This window comes from Cetorhinus maximus, chromosome 12 (genome assembly GCF_964194155.1).
Source record: "Cetorhinus maximus chromosome 12, sCetMax3.hap1.1, whole genome shotgun sequence".
Classification (NCBI taxonomy): Eukaryota; Metazoa; Chordata; class Chondrichthyes; order Lamniformes; family Cetorhinidae; genus Cetorhinus; species Cetorhinus maximus.
In genome coordinates this window covers 122492831-122511407 of record NC_135890.1, presented here as the reverse complement: position 1 = coordinate 122511407, position 18577 = coordinate 122492831, and the positions used below count along the sequence as shown (strand labels likewise).

Below are 18577 nucleotides of genomic sequence, written 5' to 3'. Positions count from 1 at the left end.
ACAATGTTGCAAAAGACAGTAGCAAGTCTGAGGTTTGGGAGTGTTTTAGAAACCAGCAAAAGACCAGCAAAAGGTTGAGAAAAAGGGAAAAAATAGAATGAGAGAGTAAACCGGTTGGAAATATAAAAACCGATTTTAAGAGCTTTTAAAAGTACATAAAAAGGGAGTAGCTCTTAGATTCACAGACAGGAGAAATTATTGTGGGGAGTGAGGAAATGGCAGAGGCACTGAACAAATATTTTGTGTCCAACTTCACAGTAGAAGACTCAAATTTCACCCCAGAAACAGAGGGTAACCCAGATACGAAAGAGGGTGAGGAATTAAGGAAATTAATATCAGCGGAGAAAAGGTACTGGTTAAAATTCAGGGGTTAAATTCCGGCAAACCCCCCAGGACCTGGTGGTTCCTAGGGTTCTAAAAGAGATAGCTGCAGAGGCAGTGGACGCGCTGGCCGTGATTTTCCAAAATTCCTTCGATTCGGGAGTGGTCCCATTCGATTCGAAGTTGGCAAATCTTACCACTTTTCAAGAAAGGAGGGAGAGAGAACCACTTAGGCCGGTTAGTCTAAGATCAGCTGTTGGGAAAATGCAGGTATCTATTATTCAGGAAGTCTTTAACAAGGCACTTAGAAAAGCAAAGTATAATTAGGACAATAGTCCCCGAGAAGCTAAATGATCTCAATTAAAATTTTAATGGCATTTTCTCCAAGAATGAACCTTTATAATTGGAAACAAGAAACATTTGACTAAAACTGAAACTGTGTTTCTTCCAAGTCCTGTAATTGAAGGAAGCTAGGTTTGACACTAGATAAGTGAAAACTGTGGCTGGAATTAAATCAGTACTGAGGCACAACTTTGATAAATTAAACATTACAGAGAACAGGCTGTTTTATTTGATTCCTCCAGTTTCTTGGTTTTTTTTTTTCCATTGTCCATTTCTATATTCTGATGTTGGCAAGGAAATTGAATCTTGATAATAAGTATTTGATAATAGTGGCGGGTCCAATTTGATTTACAGCAACGACTTGTGTTTATATGGCCGTTAACATCATCAAATGTCCCAAGGCATTTCACAGGAGCAACCAAACAAAATTTGACACTGAGCCACGTCAGGAGATATTGAGGTCGGTTTTAAGGAACATCTTAAAGAAGGAAAGGCAAGTGGGGAGTTTAAGGAGGGAATCCAAAATCGTAGGGCTCAAAGCAGCTGAAGACTAAAAGTGATGAAAATTGGGAATGCACAAGAGGCCAGAATTATTTTGGAGTGGGAGCCAATGTAGGTGAGCGAGTGTGGGCTTGTGGAAGGTGATATGGGAGGTCGACCAGTAGAGTGTTGGAATAATTAGACAAATTTTTGATGGACAAGGAGAGTCAAGGGTTATGGGGACCAGGCAGGAAAGTGCAGTTGAGGCCACAATCAGATCAGCCATGAACGTATTGAATAGTGGAGCAGGCTCGAGGGGCTGAATGGCCTACTCCTGCTCCTAATTCGTATGTTCATATGATAATTGAGGCATCATGGCCTACACATTTTGTGGCCAGTTTGAGAGTGCTAATTGGCCCAATAAGCCCCCAGTATGGACATTTTGGCCAGGAAGTGATTACATTGGGTAAGAAGAAACCAGGAGCATCCTTCCCCCACTCCTGGAGCTGCTGGTTGTAGCTTTTTCATATGCATTGAGGCACGGGACAGGAACCTGCGGGCTGCAATCAGGAAACAAGCCCCACCGATAATTTGACCTCTGGGAAGGGAAATAACAGACCTGAACTTGGGGTTGGTATGAGCAAGAGGTCTCCTCTTGACTGAACATTAAAGTAACCAATCACCACTGACTTCCAATTTCCCTCCGTTGGAGTCTCTAACATCACTATCCATAGCTCCAGGCTACAGCATGCATGGAAAAATGTTTGTTGCCACAGCAACTTGGACTCCCTGAGTGAACAGTAGTGCACCACTACCACAAAAGATAACCCAAAGGTCTAATAGAATATAGGCCTTTATCTCAATGGTACTGTAATATGACGGATGGAAGTTATACTATATACAGAGCTCTGGTTAGACTCCATCTGGAATTACTGCGCTCAGTTCTGGGCACCGCACCGTAGGAAGGTTACAATGACCTTGGGGGGAAGTGCAGTGCAGATTCACCAAAATGATACCAGGGCTAAAAGAGTTAAATTCTGAGCAGAAGTTGCATAGACGAGGCTGCAGTTCCCTTGAGGATAGAAGGTCGAGGGGTTAATCTAACTGAGGTGTTTATGATGATTAAAGGATTTGATAGGGTCGACTGAGAGAAACTGTTCCCCCTGGCGGGCAGGGCAGTGGGGGGGACTCCAGAACAAGGGGGCAGGACCTTAAAATTAGAGCCAGGCATTTGGTGTGATGTCGGGAAGCACTTCCTCACACAGAGGCTGGTGGATCTGGAACTCTCTGGGAGTCAGCTGACAATTTTATGACTGCGATGGATAAATATTTTTTTTTTTGACTCAGGGTATTAAGGGTTATGGAACCAAAATGGATAAATGGAATTAAGATACAGGTTGAATCAAACAGGCTGGAGATGGTGAATGAGCTATCCCTGTTCCTATGTAAATAGAAACATTTAAATTTTTAATAAGGTATATCAGAACGTCAAATCTCTTTCTCCCCCCCATTTTTCATGTTGCATTTTCTCGCTGTGTTTGGCTAAAACGTCCTCCGAGCTGGAAATCTTTACACATCTGAATTACCTTCCACCCTAACCATTTGAGATAAATGAGGTCCCGAGTAGACTGCGTGGTTGTGAAAGTAAATAACAGCAATTATAATCATGGGGAAGTCAGTAATTACCTCTTGCTGTATATCTAAAGGACATTTTGCAATGCTGTATGTATCGCGTTATGTATCGCGTTAACAGACTGGTTTGGACTGACTCCTTTTACCACCCTGAAATTCTGCAAGGCTCCGCATTAAACACACACACAAAGCTGGATTTCCTGGGTTCTGAGCTGCAGAAAGAAAATTAGTTCAATTATCCTCAATTAGGAATATTGAAAAGCTAGTTTCAAGAGAGACATGTTCATCTGTGAGCGGATTGCCCCCTTGCTGTGTGTTTGTTTCTATGTATTTTTTAAAACTTTATCAAACTGGCCCGATGGGGTTGATCTTGATGGTATATGTTGATGTAAAATGGGTGAGCGTGGGATAGGGGATCAAAATCGGATGAAGTGTAAAGCGGCTGCTGAATTGCTTTTGTCAGTTTTACAGCATTTCACAAAGCCTAGAGCTACCTGAATCTCTTTAATCTAAAACTATCCTGATAGGATTAACATTTCCGACGGCAGCTGCCTTAGCGTTTCAGTGTCATGTGGACAACATGGCAACAACAGGTCTTTATGTCGCGTCGAATGGCATCATATTCATGATCTTCCACTGTCTAATTAGTCCTGCACCCCTCCTCTTTCCCCACAGCCCTGTAAATATTTCTCTGTTCAACTACTTGTCCAATTCCCTTTTAAAAGTTGAATCCACCTCCGCCACCCTTCCAGGCAGCACGTTCCAGATCACAACAAGTTGCTGCATTAAAAAAAGAAATTCTCTTGATCTCCCTCTCTGGTTCTTCTGTCAATTATCTTCAATCTGTGACCTCTGGCACTGACCGTTCTACCACCAGAAACAGTTTCATGCTGATCTCAACCTTATTGCCAATGGGGGGGGAGGGGGGGTGGCTGCTCAGAGTTTGGGTGTATGGTTGGGATTGGTGGGGGAGGGGACAGTGGAGGGTCGGGGAGGTGGTGTGCGATTCGGGACCATTGGAATTCCCATCCCCATTCCAATCTCGCTGGATTCCCAATAGTTTGTTCCACTGTGACTTGGCAGCATTTGGTGCCTTACCCGTCCACTGGGAATGGTGCAGCAGGGAGAGGCGGAGAAGGAATATAATGTTTCATAACTTCTTGGAGTGTGTCATTTCCTTGGGCTGAAGAAGAGACAAACAAAGGAAGTCATTCTTTTCAAGAGAGAGTTTGGAATTTTACAACAGTATCTAATCTGCTCTTGGACCTGGGAGTTAATCCACAGCCAAACGCGTGTGAGGAGTGAGAACAATTTGAAGAGCATCAATGTGTTTGAAACAAGGCTGAGCGGACCAGGAAACTAAAATGCTGAAACCAGCTTTTAGTTGCAAAAAGCCTCTTGTCCCATCACCCTGGGTTATAAACTCCGAAACTTTACTATTCGGTTGGATGTTTCGGTGTCCAATGTATTTTGTCCTTCCTATTTAATCCTCGAATGTTGATGGGTTTTTAACACCCTTGTCTATCTTTAGCTACAGCTGCTTTTGGTTGGAATTTGACAATTTGGTGTGGGAGGTAACGACTGATTGATATCTCCATGGAACACAATTGTCATTACTGCCACAATGCCACACCAGCAGAGTACCTGGCACATTGGTGTCCCATTAGAGTTAACATGTGGAGCTATCGCAGAATTAGTGCTAATTAATAGGCGGTCAAGCAGCTACAAGAAAAAATGTGCTCTCCAGTTGTGAGATGACTGCATTTAACCTTTTACTCTTGGACTCTTTTTCTCTCTATGCTCCCCCCTCCCCTCTCCCTTGCAGCACAGATCACCATTGTGGGCTTGCTGTATCACACCATGCACCAACACTACAAGCAAATCGAACCTCTGAATACCAAGTAAGTGAAATTCGGGGAACTTCGCTTCCTACTGACCAGTAATGCAGAAAGGTAAGATTTTAAAAGGTGCCTGTTACGGATCTGATTATTTAGTGCCAGGATCATTTAATCTCTTCTGCCAGTTAGTAATGGAACAGTGTGTATTTTTACAGAGTGTACTGCCAAGGGTTTGATAATGAGCCTGTGGAGGATAATTTTGTTTCACACAACAACAGGGAAAATTGATGGGAATCCTGACAGTATATTAATGGGAAGCTTTGAATTTTATGTCGGGGCCAATATGGGAGGGCCTGAAATGGTGCCATGCATATATGTAGATTCCCATTTTACAATCGCATGTTGCTGAGAAAAGAGACACGCTGTCAAAGTTTTTCATCTTGGACTCATCAGGACAGATTCCCAAGAATGCCAATTGTAAAGGGAGCAACAATTTGTACTGCTTGAGAAGAGAGTGCTGATTGGCTGGCAAGTGGACTTTGATTGGTAGAGGCTTTGCCATAGAGAATGCATCTGGGAAAAGTTAACTATTGTTGTTCAAGCCCCTTGTCGGCTCTGGGAGAAAGGTGCAATTCTGAGGTTGGAATGCTAAAAACTGTTGAAAGGAATGTTAGGAAAAGGGTTGAATATCATGAGCCGCCTGGTGGGTCAGGGATGTCAACATACTAAACCCCTACTAAATGACAAGGCTGGATATCGACTTTGAGGCTGGAAACTACAGGCCAGTTAGCTTAATATCTGTCATCGGGAAAATGTTAGAAGCTATTATTAAAGAAGCAAAGCAGGGCAGTAGGGTAAGCTCAAAGCAATCGGTCAGAGCCAACCTGGTTTTGTGAAAGGGAAGTTATGTTTAACCAATTTATTGGAGTTCTTTGAGGAAGTAACGTGTTCTGTGGATAAAGGGGAACCGGTGGATGTGCTGTACTTAGATTTCCAGAAGGCATTTGATAAAGTGCCAGATCAAAGGTTGTTGTAGAAAATAAAAGCTCATGGTATAGGGGGTAACATATTGACATAGATAGAAGATTGGTTGGTTAACAGGAAGCAGAGAGCAGGCATAAATGGATCTTTTTCAGGTTGGCAAGATGTAATGAGTGGTGTGCCACAGGGATCAGTGCTGGGACCTCAACTCTTTACAATTTACATAAATGACTTGGATGAAAGGATGGATGAAATGGGTGGCAAATTTTCTGATGACTCAAAGATAGGTAGGAAAGTAAATTGTGAAGAGGACGTGAGGCTACAAAGTGACATAGATAGGTTAAGTGAGTGGGCAAAGATCTGGCAAATGGAGTATAATGTGGGAAAATGTGAAATTGTCCATTTTGGCAGGAAGAATAAAAGATAATCATATTATCTGAAATGCAGAGGGATCTGGGTGTCTTAGTGCATGAATCACAAAAGGCTAGTATGCAACTACAGCAGGTAATTAGGAAAGGTAATAGAATGTTATCATTTATTGTGAGGGGAATTGAATACAAAGATAGGGAGGTTATGCTTCAATTATACAGGACACTAGTGAGGCCACATCTGGAGTTCTGTGCACAATATTGGTCACCTTATTTAAGGAAGGATGTAAATGCATTGGAAACCGTTCAGAGAAGGTTTACCAGACTAATACCTGGAATGGTTGGGTTGTCTTATGAGGAAAGGTTGGACAGGTTAGGCTTGTATCCACTGGAGTTTAGAAGAGTAAGAGGTGACTTAACTGAAACATATAAGATCCTAAGAGGTCTTAACAGGGTAGATGTGGAGAAGATGTTTCCTATTTTAGGAGAATCTAGGACTAGGGGTTACTGTTTAAAAATAAGGGTCGCCCATTTATAATGGAGATGAGGCGAATTTTTTTACTCTGAGGGTCATGAGTCTTTGAAACTCTCTTCCTTAAAAGGCGGTGGAAGCAGAGTCTTTGAATATTTTTAAGGCAGAGATGGATAGATTCTTGGTAAGCAAGGGGGTGATAGATTACCGGGGTAGGGGGATGCAGATTTGAGGTTACTATCAGATCAGCCATGATCTTATTAAATGGTGGAACAGGCTCAAGGGGCCGAATGGCCTACTCCTACTCCTTGTTTGTGTGTACAGGGCACTTTGGGATGAGTAAATCAGGCAACCTTGAACCTGAAGTGGGTAGTACTCTTGCCTCTGAGTAACAAGGTTGTGGGTTCAAGCCCCACTCCAGAGATTTGAGCACAAAATCTAGGCTGATCCTCAATGGAATACGGAGTGTGTGCTGTCAGAGGTGCCATCTTGTGCTGTCTGGTTGTTCAATTGAAAATAAACCATCCCATTGTTGTGCGTGTCTGCATGCCATTATAATAATGGCGCTCGGCAGAGCAAGGGTTAATGTAGGGCTGGAGAATAGCACCGGCTACAGTATGATGTATAGAGTCACATGGTAATAGATTCAGAACAGCCTGGAAGGAACCTGCATGGGAGCAGCACCGTGCATGGCAGTAACTGGCTTCTGTACCTAGTTAAGGATTACCAATAAGCGGTTCATGTTTAAGCATACAAGTCTCAAGACCTCAGCAATGAGACACCAAACAAACCCATAACATAACACACCTGGCACTACTTTGAAGAAAAGCAGGTGTCAAGGCCGATCCCTCAACCTCCGTCACTTAAAAACAAAAATCAGGTCTTTTATCACATTGCTGTTTTGTGGGAGCTTGCTGTGCACAAATTGACTGTCACGTTACAAGTGACTACACTGCAAAAGTACTAGATTGGCTGAAAAGTGCTTTGGAACGTCCAGAGATGGTGAAAAGGGCTATGTAAATGAACGTTTGTTGTTCTTTTGCGCCATTGCCTAGGTCAGGTAAATTTCCAATTCCCTGGGTTAGCCATTTTAAAACGTTTTCACCTTCAGCAGTTTTGCAGTGAGAGTTATGCAGATGTCAGGATTAGCTTTATCAAAGTAATTGCTGTGCATACAAATATACTTCAGAGTTTTCAATTCTAAGTAAAAGTGCAAACTTGATTCCTCCTCCCAGTGCTCCTTTCCACATTCCTGCTCTGTTTTATTCCCAAATTAGCTATTTTCTGCCTAATTTACCTTTTTATTAGTATAATTTTTCTTTAAAAGGAGAAACAGATTCAAACTTTCCACTTGTCTGTTTCCCTTGTTTCCCAGTTCCCAGTGTTCATTTGGAGATGACTTGCAACCAAGTAAAAAAAAACCATTGGCCAGTGATTGGTTGAACCCCTTATCCATATTGTTGTCTTTAGACTGGGACTTTCCAACGCTTTCCAGGTGGTCTCCATGCTCTCTTCCTTCGTAAACTTGAGCTCATCCAAAACTTTGCTGCCCTTCTAACTCGCACCGAGTCCTGTTCACCCATCATTCCTGTGCTTACTGACCTCCATTGGCTTCTACTTAAGCAATTCCTTGATTTTAAAATTCCCATCCTTCTTTACAAATGCCCCTCCCCCCATGACTTTGCCCCCTCCCTATCTCTGTAACCCCCTCCAGTCTCCTAACCCACTGAGATCTCTGCACTCCTCTAATTCTGACTTTGTGACTGTGACTTTCCCCAATTTTAATCGCTACACCATTGGCGGCCGCGCCTTCAGCTGCCTGGGGCCCCAAGCTTTGGAATTCCCTCCCTAAACCTCTCTGCCACTCTCTCCCCTCCTTAAACTCGCTTCTTAAAACCTATCTCTTTAACCAAGTGTCTGGTCACCTGTGCTAATATCTCCTTACCGTGGCCCCATGTCAAGTTTATTTGATAATCGCTCCTTTGAAGCACCTTGGGCTGTTTACTATGTTAAAGGCGCTATATAAATGCAAGTTGCTTTGAATAAAAATAAAGGAGCGACATTGAGGGGAATTCCGGGACAATGCTAAACGGGAATCTGGAATCCTGGCCTTTATGAGGAGTGAAAAAAGCAGGAATTTAAGCTAACCCTTCAAGGTCTCGGCTGGAGTGATAGGTTTGATTCACACACTTTAGGAGACAAAGCCTTAGGGAGGGTGCAGGGGAGATTTACTAGAATGATGCCAGGAACGGGAGGACTTCAGTTCTGTGGAGAGGCTGGAGAAGCTGGGATTGTTCTCCTAAGAACAGAGAAGTTTAAGGGGGGACTTTAAATAGAGATTTGATAGAGTAGATAAAGAGAACCTGTATCAGGATGGTCAGTAACCAAATGGACACAGGTTTCAGATACAGAGCTGGAGGGAAGATGAGATTTTTTTAATACTGCGAGTTGTGATCTGGAACTTGCTGCTTAAAAGGGCGATGGAAGTAGATTCATTAACAACATTCAGAATGGGATAAATCCTTGAAAATGATTTTCAGAGCATGGAGAAAGAGCGGGGTTGGGGAGAGGTATGGCACTAACTGGATAGTACTTACAAAGAGCTGGCAGAGGCACAATGGGTTGAATGGCCTCTTTCTGTGCTGTGTTATTATAAATAACTTAAAACAGACTTACCCTGTCAGACACTCCTTGGACTGATGAACAATAAATAAATAAATGAATTAGTGCTGAACTTTACCTTTGACAGATAAACAGAAACATGAAAGAGTTTTTGATTTTTACACCACAATCTATTCAGTAAAAGACGACTTTATCTTGGTGCCAACTCTGAACAGTTAAGCAATGCCAATGAATCACAATTACACAAGGGAGAAACTCTCTTCACTGACCAGCCTTTTGTATTCATTCACAGGATGTGAATATCACTGGTGAGGCCAGCATTTATTGCCCATCTCTAATTGCCCTTGAGAAGGTGGTGGTGAGCTGCCTTCTTGAACCGCTGCAGTCCATGTGGTGTAGGTACACCCACAGTGCTGCTAGGGAGGGAGTTCCAAGATTTTGACCCAGCGACAGTGAAGGAACGGCCGATATATTTCCAAGTCAGGATGGTGAATGACTTGGAGGGGAACTTCCAGGTGGTGGTGTTCCCGTCTATATGCTGCCCTTGTCCTTCTAGGTGCTGGTGGTCGTGGGTTTGGAAGGTGCTGTCTACGTGCATCTTGTAGATGGTACACATTGTTGCTACTGTGCTGCAGTGGTGGAGGGAGTGAATGTTTGTGGATGTGGTGCCACTCAAGCAGACTGCTTTGTCCTGGATGGTGTTGAGCTTCTTGAGTGTCATTGGAGCTGCACTCATCCAGGCAAGTGGGGAGTATTCCTTTACACTACTGACTTATACCTTGTAGATGGTGGACAGGCTTTGGGGAGTCAGGGGGTGAGTTACTCGCCACAGGATTCCTAGCCTCTGACCTGCTCTTGTAGTCACAGTATTTGTGTGGCTAGTCCAGTTCAGTTTCTGGTCAATGGTAATTCCCAGCATTTTGATGGTGCAGGATTCAGCGATGGTAATGCCATCGAATGTTAAGGGGAGATGGTTAGATTCTCTCTTGTTGGAGATGGTCATTGTGTGGCCTGAATGTTACTCGCCATTTTATCAGCACAAGTCTAAATATTGTCCAGGTCTTGCTGCATATGGACCCTGACTGCTTCAATATCTGAGGAGTCGCGAATGGTGTTGAACATTGTGCAATCATCAGTGAACATCCCCACTTCTGACCTTATGATGGAAGGAAGGTCATTGATGAAGCAGCTGAAGGTGGTTGGGCCGAGGACACTACCCTGAGGAACTCCTGCAGTGATGTCCTGGAGCTGAGATGACTGACCTCCAACAATAACAACCATCTTCCTTTGTGCTAGGTATGACTCCAACAAGTGGAGAGTTTTCCCCCTGATTCCCATTGACTCCAGTTTTGCTAGGGCTCCTTGATGCCACACTCGGTCAAACGCAGCCTTGATGTCAAGGGCAGCCACTCTCACCTCACCTCGGGAGTTCAGCTCTTTTGACTATGTTTGAACCAGGGTTGCAATGAGGTCAGGAGCTGAGTGGCCCTGGCGGAACTCAAACTGAGCATCAGTGAGCAGGTTATTGCTAAGCAAGTGCAGCTTGGTAGCACTGTTGATGACCCCTTCCATTACTTTACTGATGATGGAGAGTAGACTGATGGGGCGGTAATTGGCCGGGTTGGATTTGTCCTGCTTTTTGTGTACAGGATGTACCTGAGCAATTTTCCATATAGCCGGGTAGATGCCAGTGTTGTAGCTGTACTGGAACAGCTTGGCTAGGAGCACCGCAAGTTCTTGAACACAAGTCTTCAGTACTATTGCCGGGATATTGTCAGGGCCCATAGCCTTTGCAGTATCCACACGTGCTCATGACATGTTTGGATTCTTCTCGCATGGGATAGTTCAATTTGCAACACAACTGAACAAATGTATAATAAACGATTGTACTGAGTCGCTATGATTTATGTGCGGGTGTCAAACATGGTACTTTTGAAATGTAATAATAGATGCTGCACCAGCTAATGAATTACTTTGATGTCACAATCTTTGACCTTTGTGCAATTGGTGATAGGAGTGAAGTGAACAAGTGATTTCTACATTAAACACTTGCCAGCAGGTCAATGTTTAACAACACATTAGGACATTTTGATACATTAGGGGAACATTCCTTTGTTCATCAAACTGGAAAAACAAAGCCATAAGCCTTGTGGAAACAGTGGTGTGGGAGAGAGAGAAAGGGACCACTCTCAACCTGCAGCACAAAGGCTGCACCATTTGTGGGAAATAGGTTAGTTGAACTTGTCCAGGTCTTGTTGAAGGTTGTGGTTAAGCAATGCCTCACTCCACGGATATACCGAGCAGTGGGAAAGGCCAGTGTTTCATCTTCATGAGGAAGGTGGGCAATGATTAGTGTTGGATTGTCTAACACAAACTTGGACGTGCTGGGTTTTGGCAAGAATTCTGTCATGGGAAAAGATCAGGCAAATGACGGGAGGGCAGCGGGACTCTGACCATCATGTTACACAGACAGAGGCTGCTGACCAGGAAACAAAGTGGGCAGAAGGCTGTGTCGTTTCTGTCGAGCTGTGTAACGACAAACAACTGCCGCCTGTGCCAATTCTCGTCAGCCGTGACTCAGTGGGTCAAATTTTCACTTTTGAGTCAGTGGCTTGTTGGCTCAAGTCTTACTCCACAAAGCTGAGCACATAATCCAGGCCAACACTCCCAGTGCAGCACTGGGTGAATGCTACACTGTCACTGTCTTTTGGATAAGTCATTAAAATGAGGCCTTGAATGCTCTCGAAGGAAGGAAAACAGAGCAGTTCTCCTCAGTGTCCTGGCTAATACTTATCCCTGAACCAACATCACTGAAACACATTATCTGGTCATTGTCACATTGCTGTTTGTGGGATCTTGCTGTGTGTAAATTGGCTGGATATTTCCTACGTTACAGCATTGACTACATGGAAGGGATCATCAACAGTGCCATCAAACAGCACTTGCTTAGCAATAACCTGCTCACTGACGCCCAGTTTGGGTTTCGCCAGGGTCATTCAGCTCCTGACCTCATTACAGCCTTGGTTCAAACATGGACATAAGAGCTGAACTTGAGGTGGTGGCATAGTGGTATTGACACTAGACTGGTAATATAGAGACCCAGGGTAATGCTTTGGAGACCTGGGTTCAAACCCCACCATGACAGATGGTAGAATTTGAATTCAATAAATTATCGGGAATTAAAACCCATCTGGTTCGCTAATGTCCTTTAGGGAAGAGAATCTGCCGTCCTTACCTGGTTTGGTCTACATGTGACTCCAGACCCACAGCAATATGATTGACGCTTAAATGCCCTCTGAAATGGCCTAGCAAGCCACTCCGTTCTCAAGGGCAATTAGGATGGGCAATAAATGCTGGCCTAGCCAATGAGACACACATCCAATGAATTAAAAAAAAGAATGACTGCCCTTCACATCAAGGCCGCATTTGACCGAGTGTGGCATCAAGGAGCCTTAGGAGTCAATGGGAATCAGGGAAAACTCTCGACTGGTTGGAGTCATACCTAGCACAAAGGAAGATGGTTGTGGTTGTTGGAGGTCAGTCATCTCAGCTCCAGGACATCACTGCAGGAGGTCCTCAGGGTAGTGTCCTCGGCCCAACCATCTTCAGCTGCTTCATCAATGACCTTCCTTCCATCATAAGGTCAGAAGTGGGGATGTTCGCTGATGATTGCACAATTTTCAGCACCATTCGCAACGACTCAGATACTGAAGCAGTCCATGTCCAAATGCAGCAAGACCTGGACAATATCCAGGCTTGGGCTGACAAGTGGCAAGTAACATTCACACCACACAAGTGTCAGGCAATGACTATCTCCAACAAAAGAGAATCTAACAATCTTTGCTATCAACAGCCTTGGGGTTACCATTGACCAGAAACTGAACTGGACTAGCCATATAAATACTGTGGCTACAAGAGTAGGTCAGAGGCTCGGAATTCTGAGTAACTCACCTCCTGACTTCCCAAAGCCTGTCCACCATCCCCAAGGCACAAGTCAGGAGTGTGATGGAATACTCTCCACTTTCTTGGATGAGTGCAGCTCCAACACTCAAGAAGCTTGACACCGTCCAGGACAAAGCAGCCCACTTGATTGGCATTCCACCCACCACCTTAAACATCTCCCGCTCCACCGCTGACTCACAGTAGCAGCAGTGTGTACCATCTACAAGATGCACTGCAGCAACTCACCAAGCCTCCTTTAACAGCACCTTCCAAACCTGTGACCACTACCACCTAGAAGGACAAGGGCAGCAGATACATGGGAACACCACCACCTGGAAGCTCCCCTCTAAGCCACTCACCATCCTGACTTGGAAATATATCACCGTTCCTTCACTGTTGCTGGGTCAAAATCCTGGAACTCCCTCCCTAACAGCACTGTGGGTGCACCTCCACCACATGGACTGCAGCGGTTCAAGAAGGCAGCTCACCACCACCTTCTCAAGGGCAATTAGGGATGCGCAATAAATGCTGGTCCAGCCAGCGATGGACACATCCTGTGAAAGAATAAAAAAAAAAACCCTTTGCACCCACTTCATTAAAGCGCTTTGGGATGTCCTGAGGTCATGAAATGTGTTGTATAAATACAAGTTTTTCTTTACTTTCTGTTATCTTCTGATGTGAACTGAGGCAACTAATGGTTGAAGTGCTCATCCTCTGGAGGTGAGACTCTGACTCCTAAATCCTCCTTGTGTGCTGGGGAGCGCGAGGCTTGTGAAATTTAGACTTGAATCAGTTTCAGGGTTTCGACGGCCCTCTAGTTTTAAGGCATTCGATGTCGCAGTCTGTGCGTTGTAATGTTGGGGTGCGATGACATCCAGATTTGCTCGTGCTTCCTCAGCAGCAGTAACGAACCAGGAAGGTGTGGGCATCTCTCTCGGACCAGTCTCTCAACTCTTTATCTCCAGCTCGATTCATTAGATTTTTTTCCTGGAGGTTGAGCAGACATCTGGTTGGATTGGTGTGTTCATTTCTGCTGGGAAAGGGGCCAAATTCTTGTCAGTTTTGAACAGGGTAGAGTGGAAGATCAGAACATCTGTTTGGACAAAACCCATGTTGAATACACGCCCATTCCCTCAGCAGCCAGTTTGTTGATACACAAAGCAGTGCTGGCTTTCGCACAAACCTTTCAGGCAGACATCGGAGGTGTGGGTCGAGAAATTGGATCACGTGGACCCTGCACCCCCCGCCCCTGATTTTCAGATGAGTAGATGGGTCACGTATGGCATGCGTGTCTCGTTCTGAACTGGCCGTGTGCTGCACACCATATCGTGCCCCAACCTGACCTCATCGCAAATCGAGGTGCGAATGTCTATTTTGGGGGCCCCGTTTTTTGGGAATGGATCACGACCACTCTGCCTTGTAGATGAACCAGCAGCTTTCACCGGGATGCTGCCAGCTGCCCACCGTGACGAGGGGCCCCATTGGGAGCCTGGCTTCTCTAAGCGTGTGTGCGTGACCAATGAACTGCGTGGAGGGTCCGGATCATTTGTGACACTGAATAAATCGGATGTTCCGACCTGATTTGCCTTGTTTCTCTTTCTCCGCGTTAACTGATTCACTGAACAGGCTGGTTTCCTTAGTGGGAACATGTTGCATTCAATAAATTCGGAATGGTTAAATAGCCCCGTGAGCATTGCTCTGATAAAGGTTAGAATTTAACATTGTGTCATGTGTGTTGCCTTTGGCTTCAGGCATCGAGCATGTGTGGGTTGGGTTACGAATGGGCCTCCTGATGATTCCTGTGTTAGAAGTAAAATGAGCAAGTGATCTGCATGTTCCTGAAGCCAATGTGGATACTTCAGTCATGGTAAAAAGGAACTTTCATTTATATAGTGCCACTCACAGCCTCAGAACTCCCCAAAGGACTCCACAGTCAATGAAATATCTTTCAAATGTAGGGCAGGGTTTTCCCTGTGGGCTTATTATCCGGCTGAAGTTTGAGTCAGAAACCCGCACAATGGACAGAATCTTGTGGAGGTGTCTGGCTGGGGGGTGGGGGGTCTCGCCTACTGGCTGGAGAGCCAGCGAGAGACTTGTGCTGCCTCCTTTCTGGAAGTCCTGTCAAACCACAAACCAAGCAGGCAGCGGCGAGGTTCAGCAGTGGAACCTTCCCATTGGAATGAAGACCCCAGTGCCAGAAGTCCCACCTCCTGAGAGCTGCTGGCCAATCAGAGGGCTGGCAGCTCCTGTGCTCGGCAGCGCCACCGGAGAGATGGTGGCTGCTACCGGAAGGACAGGCCCTGGAGCCCCAGGATTGGTGGAGGCAACCCAGGTCATTACTTACTCACAGGTAAGTAATATGGGGTGATGGGGTTTCACAGGGTGTGGTGGTGGGGGGGGGTCACAGAGAGAGGGGTTGTCAGTAAGGGCATGGGTGTGGATCTGGCTCTCAGTGCTGCCCCACTCCCTATCCCAAATTCCAGCCCCTTGATCAGGCACTGATCACCTTTTACCAAGAGCCCCTCCATCCCACCCTAGAGGTGACAAGCTAGCCTCACGGGTTTTACCTGTTGTGCGCGCCACATGGCGATTGGCCCACCTGCAGCTGGGTTAATCCCAGCAGTGGCAGGATGAGGCCTTTAAGTGGTCATTAATTGGCCACTTTAAGGGCCTCAATTGGCAGTGGGGCAGGAAGGTCAACCATGGGTTTTCCCCACCCAGAACATAATTCTGGTGGACGTGGGAAGACAGCAGAGTTCCTCTCCATCACCAATCCCGCCTAATTCAATTCCCCCACCCCACCCCCACCCCGTCTCCAAATCACCACCAGCGAGCGCAGAGGATTCCAGTGGATCCATTGTGATCTTCAAAGTGGAGCTGTGACCCCTTTCCAACGTTTCAAAATTTAAAATAAAAAATGGCTTTTGCATCGAGACCGGAACTGTTTGGGATGAGCCTCTCTGCTGGATGGTCCGCTGCTGCTGCAGCACCCAGACAGAGGTGGGGGGGCTGTCAAAACCTGGCTGGAGCGCTGACCCCCATCCCCGCACTGCTCCCCCTCTCCCCCACCCCCCCATGCCCCCCCACTCAGGTCTGCCACTAAGAGGCCATCTCTAGGCATTTAAACCTCTCACTGCTGCCTGCAGGAGTCTGGAGGCTGATTGGAAAATCCCCCTCACTTCCCCTTAAATTGGCCTCACATGTCTCTTGCTGGAGGGATTGGCAATTGGCTCCCCGCCGTCTGTGGGTGCATAGGCCTGCTGGACCCCAATCGCCCCCCCCTCTCAACGTCTTTGAGCTTTTTGAGGTAAGGGAAGAGGGTGAATGAGGGTAATGTGGTTGATGTTGTGTATATGGACTTTCAAAAGGTGTTTGACGAAGTACTACATATTAGACGTGTTAATAGAACGAAATCCCAAGGGATTAGAAGGACATTGATAACGTGGATACAAAACTGACTTAAGGGGTAGAAAGCAAAGAGTAATGCTGGAACTGTGGACAAGTTACGGTTCAGTCCATTGTGTCTGCACCGGCCAAAAAGAGAAAAAAGAATCTAGCCGCTCGTTTTAATTCCACTTTCCAGCCCCTGGTCTGTATCCTTGCAGGTTACAGCGCTTCAGATGCAGATCCAGGCACCTTTTAAATGGGTTGAGCGTTTCAGCCTCAACCACCAACTTAGGCAGTGAATTCCAGACACCCACTACCCTCTGGGTGAAAAGGTTTTTCCTCATGACCCCTCTAACCCTTCCACCAATCACCTTAAATCTATGCCCCCTGGTAATTGACCCCTCAGGTAGGGTAAACAAGTCTTTCCTGTCTACCCTATCTAGGCCCCTCATAATTTTGTACACCTCAATAGGACACCCCTCAGCCTCCTCTGTTCTAAGGAAAACAACGCTACGAGGGGAGATTGGATAGGTTGGGGTTATTTTCCCTGGAACAAAGAAGGCTGAGAGGTGACTTGATTGAGGTGTACAAAATTATGAGGGGAATAGATAGAGTGGACAGGATAAAATTGTTTCCCTTGGTGGAGAATTCTAGAACCAGGGGACATAGATTCAAGATAAGTGGCAGAAGGTGTAGGGGGGACATGAGGAAGAACTTTTTTATGCAGAGGGTAGTGGGTGTCTGGAATTCGCTGCCCAAGTTGGTGGTAGAGGCAGAAACTTTAAACTCTTTTAAAAAGTACCTGGATCTGCATCTAAAGTGCTGTAAGCTGCAGGGCTATGGGCCGGGTGCAGGAAGGTGGGATTAGAAAGGGCACCTTGGTGTTCTCGGGCTGGCATGGACAAGATGGGCCGAATGGCCTCCTTCTGCGCTGTAACTTTTCTATGGCTCTAACCCTAGCTTATCCAATCTTTCCTCAGCTGCAATTTTCAAGCCCTGGCAACATTCTGGTAAATCTCCTCTGCAATTGAGGAGCAATTGTGTCCTTCCTGTAACGTGCTGACCAGAACTGTGCACACAATTCCAGCTGTGGCCTAACCAGTGTTTTATACAGTTCCAACATTACATCGCTGCTTTTGTATTCAATACCTCGCCCAATAATGGAAAGCATTCCATGTGCTTTCCTGACCATCTTGCCCACCTGTCCTGCCACATTCAAGGACCTGTAACCATGCACTCCCAGGTCTCTCACTTCCTCAATCCCTCTCAGTAATTTCCCATTTACTGAGTTTTCCCTTGCTTTGTTTGCCCTCCCCAATGCATTATCTCACACTTTTCCAGATTGAATTCCATTCTCCACTTCTCCGCCTACTCAACAAACCATTGATATCACTCTGGAGACAACCACAATCCTCTTCACTATCAACTACACGGCCAATTTTTGTGTCATCTGCAAATATCCCAATCATACCTCCCACAATTAAGTCTAAATCATTAATACATACAACAAACATCAAGGGGCCCAACACTGAGCCCTGTGGAACACCACTGGAAACTGTTTTCCATTTGCAAAAACATCCATCGACCATTACCCTTTGTTTCCTGTCACTGAGCCAATTTCAGATCCAATCTGCCACCTTCCCCTGTATCCCATGGGATCTCACTTTCCTGACCAGTCTGCCATGTGGGGCCATGTCAAATGCTTTACTAAAATCCATGTACACAACATCCACTGCACTACCCTCATCAATCCTCCTTGTTACTTCCTCAAAAAATTCTATTGAGTTAGTAAGCTGCAATTTTCTAGCCCTGGCAATGTTCTTGTAAATCTCCTCTGCACTCACTCCAGAGCAATTGTGTCCTTCCTGTAATGTGGTGACCAGAACTGTGCACAAAATTCCAGCTGTGACCTAACCAGCATTTTATACAGTTCCCCTAACAAAATCATGCTGACTGTCCCTGATTAACCTGTGCCTTTCTAATGACAGTTTATTCTGTCTTTTAGAATTGTTTCCAATAATTTGCCCACCACCGAAGTCAGACTGACCGGCCTATAATTTTCTGGCCTATCCCTCGCACCCGTTTTAGGTAATGCTACAACGTTCGCAGACCTCCAATCCTCTGGGACCTTGGCTGAATCTAGTGAGGATTGGAAAATGATCCTCAGAGTATCCATTATTTCCTCCCTGGCT

General features: G+C 45.6%; 1 protein-coding gene across 4 annotated transcripts in view; it reads left to right on the top strand.

Annotated features, from left to right (window-relative positions):
• Positions 1–18577, top strand: part of adgrd1 (adhesion G protein-coupled receptor D1) — a 238426-nt gene that overhangs the window by 45480 nt on the left and 174369 nt on the right. For all 4 annotated transcript variants that reach the window (XM_078554566.1, XM_078554565.1, XM_078554563.1 and 1 more), the window contains one exon: positions 4601–4676. In XM_078554566.1, the coding sequence (XP_078410692.1) occupies positions 4601–4676 (76 nt within the window). The remainder of the gene's footprint in view (positions 1–4600; positions 4677–18577) is intronic.